The sequence below is a fragment of the Arachis stenosperma genome, chromosome 2, assembly GCF_014773155.1.
Source record: "Arachis stenosperma cultivar V10309 chromosome 2, arast.V10309.gnm1.PFL2, whole genome shotgun sequence".
Lineage (NCBI taxonomy): Eukaryota > Viridiplantae > Streptophyta > Magnoliopsida > Fabales > Fabaceae > Arachis > Arachis stenosperma.
The window spans coordinates 79,051,412-79,055,276 of record NC_080378.1 but is presented as its reverse complement, the minus strand read 5'-3'; the positions used below and the strand labels follow the sequence as shown (position 1 = coordinate 79,055,276).

Here is a 3,865-nt window from a genome sequence, read left to right as displayed (position 1 = left end):
TAACTAAGTGAAATTAAGATTCAATTTTTATTATCATTGATAAGGATAATTTGGTCTGGACTTCCAATTTCTTATACCTTGCCAAGAGATTTTATTGTTATTATTTTATTTTATTTTATTTGTCATTCAACATATTCCCTCCTTACCTCCTAAACCCCAATTTACAACTCATAACCAATAATAAGAACATACCTCCCTGCAATTCCTTGAGAAGACGACCCGAGGTTTAAATACTCGGTTAACAATTTTTAAGGGATTTGTTACTTGTGACAACCAAAACTTTTGTACGAAGGGATTTCTGTCGGTTTAGAGACTATATCTACAACGCGACTATTTTTATAAAATTATTTACTGGCAAAAATTCCAACGTCACAGCCCCAAGTATTTGTGTTGGGATCCGATATGTTCAATATTTAGTGTCTGTGCAATTGCTCGTATTGTGTTCTGAGGTGTGTTGTGACTAAAAAAGATGGCCTACTTGTTCAAATTGACTTTTTGCCCATTGAAGCCCTCGAGATCTCTAACAATTCCAAAATGCTTTTACTTGTATTAGGTGAGCCCTTGCAAAAAAGGATTGAATCATCAGCAAACAAAAGGTGATTAACTGTTTGGCATCTCCGATTAACTTGAACTCCTTGAATTAATTTGTTTTGCTCTACCTTGTGTAGCAAGAAGAAAAGCCCTTCTGCACAAAAAAGAAATAGATATGGAGATAGGGGATCACCCTGTCGGATGCCCTATTTGGCCTAAAGTAGCCAAAAGGTTGCCCTTCCACAATAATAGAGTAAGAAACAGTCGTTATCAATTCCTTAGTCTAGTTAATCTATTTAGCATCAAAACCCAACTTTTCCATGATGTACCATAAGAAGTGCCATTCAACCCTATCATAAGCCTTGCTCATATCTAGTTTAATAGCCATCTCATGATCTGCTCCACTTCTCTTATTTTTCAAATAGTGCATACATTCGTGGGCAATTAGAATATTATCTGAAATGAGTCTACCTTTGAGAAAAACACTCTGATTTGGGCTTATGATTTAATTCATAATACCTTGTAGTCGGTGCACTATAACTTAAATAATTTTATACATAACTGAGGACAAACTAATCGGTCGTACCTGAGTCATGTCACTGGCATCGGGCACCTTTGGAATCAAACAAATTTGAGTATGGTTGAAGCTTTTTAGAATTCTGCCACTGTGAAAGAAACTTCGCACTGCCTTAAAAATGTCACCTCCAACTATATCCCAGAAAAAGTGAAAAAACTTAGCTGTAAACCCGTCATCACCAGGAGCACTCTGAGCATGAACACCGAACGTAGCTCTTTTGACCTCGTCCATAGTTAGCAGCCTTTGAAGCTTACGGTTCATGGAAGCTGTAACCTTAGGATCCAAATCCTCCAAATATGGATTCAGATCAAATGAACAAGAAGAACTAAAAATATTGCAGAAGTAGTCTTCAGCTACCTTTGCAATATCCTCCGATTTCGATGCAATCTCATTGTTCCTCCCAACTAATCTCCAAATTCTGTTCCTTCGCACCCTTGATTGAAATTTCTGGTGAAAGAATCTGGTGTTCTGATCTCCTTCTTTTAGCCATTTGACCCTAGATTTTTCTCTCTAATAGCTCTCTTCTTTCATATATGCTAGCTCCAACTTCTCTTCCAGTCTCGTAATCTCCTCTCCCCCATTGATTCCAGCCACCCGCAACTCCTCTAGGCTAGTTTGAAGGTCTTCAATTTCTTTCCGAGAGTTTGCTTTGTGAGTTATCTGCCATTGAACTAATATATGTCTACATTCTTTCAACTTTTGGGCTAAGGAGAACATAGCCGAGCCTACTACTTCTATTTTCCACACTTCGCTGACAATTCTTTTGACATCATCTTCTCCACACCAATGTTCCTGGTATTTAATACGCCTTTTACTATGCCTGGATTGAGGTTCAGTTTCCATCAAGATAGGAGCATGATCCGAGCCTGATTCTGTGAGCCTGTGCACCACTACATTCGGAAACTTCAGCTTTCATCCCATCCCTACTAAATAGCGGTCAAGCCTCTCCTTCACCAAAGCCTCTCCTTATCTTCGATTTGTCCACGTGAAAGGCCGCCACACCATTCCAATATCCACTAATTCGTTGCTATCAATAAAATTAATGAATGTTGTAATGGTAGTTGCTGATTTTTGGCCTCCACCCTCCTTTTCCGCTTGACTTATTATAGCATTAAAATCACCCACTATTACCAATTTTCCTTATTTGTTGACTCATTTTTGTAAGCTCCTCAAACTGTAAGGCTCAAATTTGTTCCGAACAGCTCAAATAGACACCAATGAACGTCCATACCCCATTGTTTCCGAACTCCTTAACTTCAGTTGCTACAAAGAATTCCCCGCTGTTTATAATTTGAACATTGATGTTGTCCTTCCAAGCTAACGCAAGTCCTCCTGCCATTCCTGACGGGTTAACAATATGCCAGTTTTCATAGCTGCATGCCCGGAGTTTTGCTTCCACCTGTCGAGATTGGTGTTTGTTTCACTTATGAACACAATCTCAGGGGAGTGGGATTTACATATCCCTTTTAGGGTGTGAATTGTCAGAGGTCTCCCCAAACCCTGACAATTCCAAACTATAGTTCTCATAGCGCCTTGGGTGCCATTTGTAGGCTGGCACCCTCCACCCCCTGTTCAACTGCATTTTCATCCTCTGTTCTTGCTTTCTTTGTAGATCCTTCAACTATACTACTCATCAACCTTTTTTTGGATCCAACTTTAGTATCCAACCCTCCAGCACCTTGTCTTGCTAATTTTTCCACTTTCTGCCTTCTTCTATTGTGAGACATTGCCCAATAGTGAATTGCATAGGTTGTCCTTCATTTTCCTTGATATTGGACTGACCAGCTATGATAACTTCCATGCATTCTATTCTAGAATTGGCTGATGGAGGTGACTCAGGTGCTGCCTTGTTCTAGCGTTTTGTGGTTTCAAACTTTGTTCCTCCTTTTGCATTGACATCCCTACAAATTCCTCTAATAAGCAGTTTAAGACCGGCTTTTTCTTACGTTGAGTAGCCTTATTCTGATTCTGGGCTGAGTTGTTGAATGTTCTTTCTCTTTTAGAGTTAATTCGTATTCCAACTTGGCTGGCTTTAACCCATTCTCCAATGTCATCCTCTTTTACCCTATCACTCTCTGTGTCCTTCAGTAGATCATGGCAGTTTTTCACCTCGTGCCCCGATTTTGCGCAGTAGGTACAGAACTTTCCAAGTCTCTCATAGCGCAATGCCACCTCTACCTCCTTTTTATTATGTCCTGCAATAATTAACTGATCCCTCACTTTCTTGGTAGCTTCAATATTGATCTTGGCCTTTACAATCCTAGTTTCTCTGCCTCTCATCTGAAATTTACCTACCTCCAACACTGTTCCCAGCCTCTCTCCCAATTTACATCCAACTTCGAGGGTTTTAAACGATTCTGGCAAACTCCAAAATTGAACTCAAACTAAAAAATTGGAAATAATCTCTTCATCACCGTTCTGATCTTCCTTCCATCTCTTGACATGGAGCACATAATCCTTGAATAGCCATGGAGAACCACGTTCAACACGTAAGACATCCACCTCTTTATTAAAAAAAAATTGGAAGTAATTGTCCCCTTTGTCACTCATGCTAAATCCCTCTGGATTTCCCCATATAGCCTTTAAAGCATTTCCCATGGTTCCAACTGAGAAGGTTTTGGAAGCAAAGAGTCTGCCATAGAGACTATTGGAGCAAGCGTTAATACCTTCTGATATGTCGACCTCTTCCAGCAGAATCACATTCCTACCTCGCCTGTCTTCCACTGTCCGATCTTCATCCCTCCTTGTCTCAGCCAT

General features: G+C 39.9%; 1 protein-coding gene across 1 annotated transcript; it reads right to left on the bottom strand.

The window, feature by feature from the left end:
• Window positions 1-2,914: 2,914 nt before the first annotated feature.
• On the bottom strand, window positions 2,915-3,865 carry LOC130963047 (uncharacterized). Its single transcript, XM_057889197.1, has 2 exons — window positions 3,523-3,865; window positions 2,915-3,465 (listed from the first exon to the last, which is right to left on the bottom strand). Exons 1-2 carry the CDS (start codon window positions 3,863-3,865, stop codon window positions 2,915-2,917), a joined length of 894 nt encoding a protein of 297 aa, XP_057745180.1.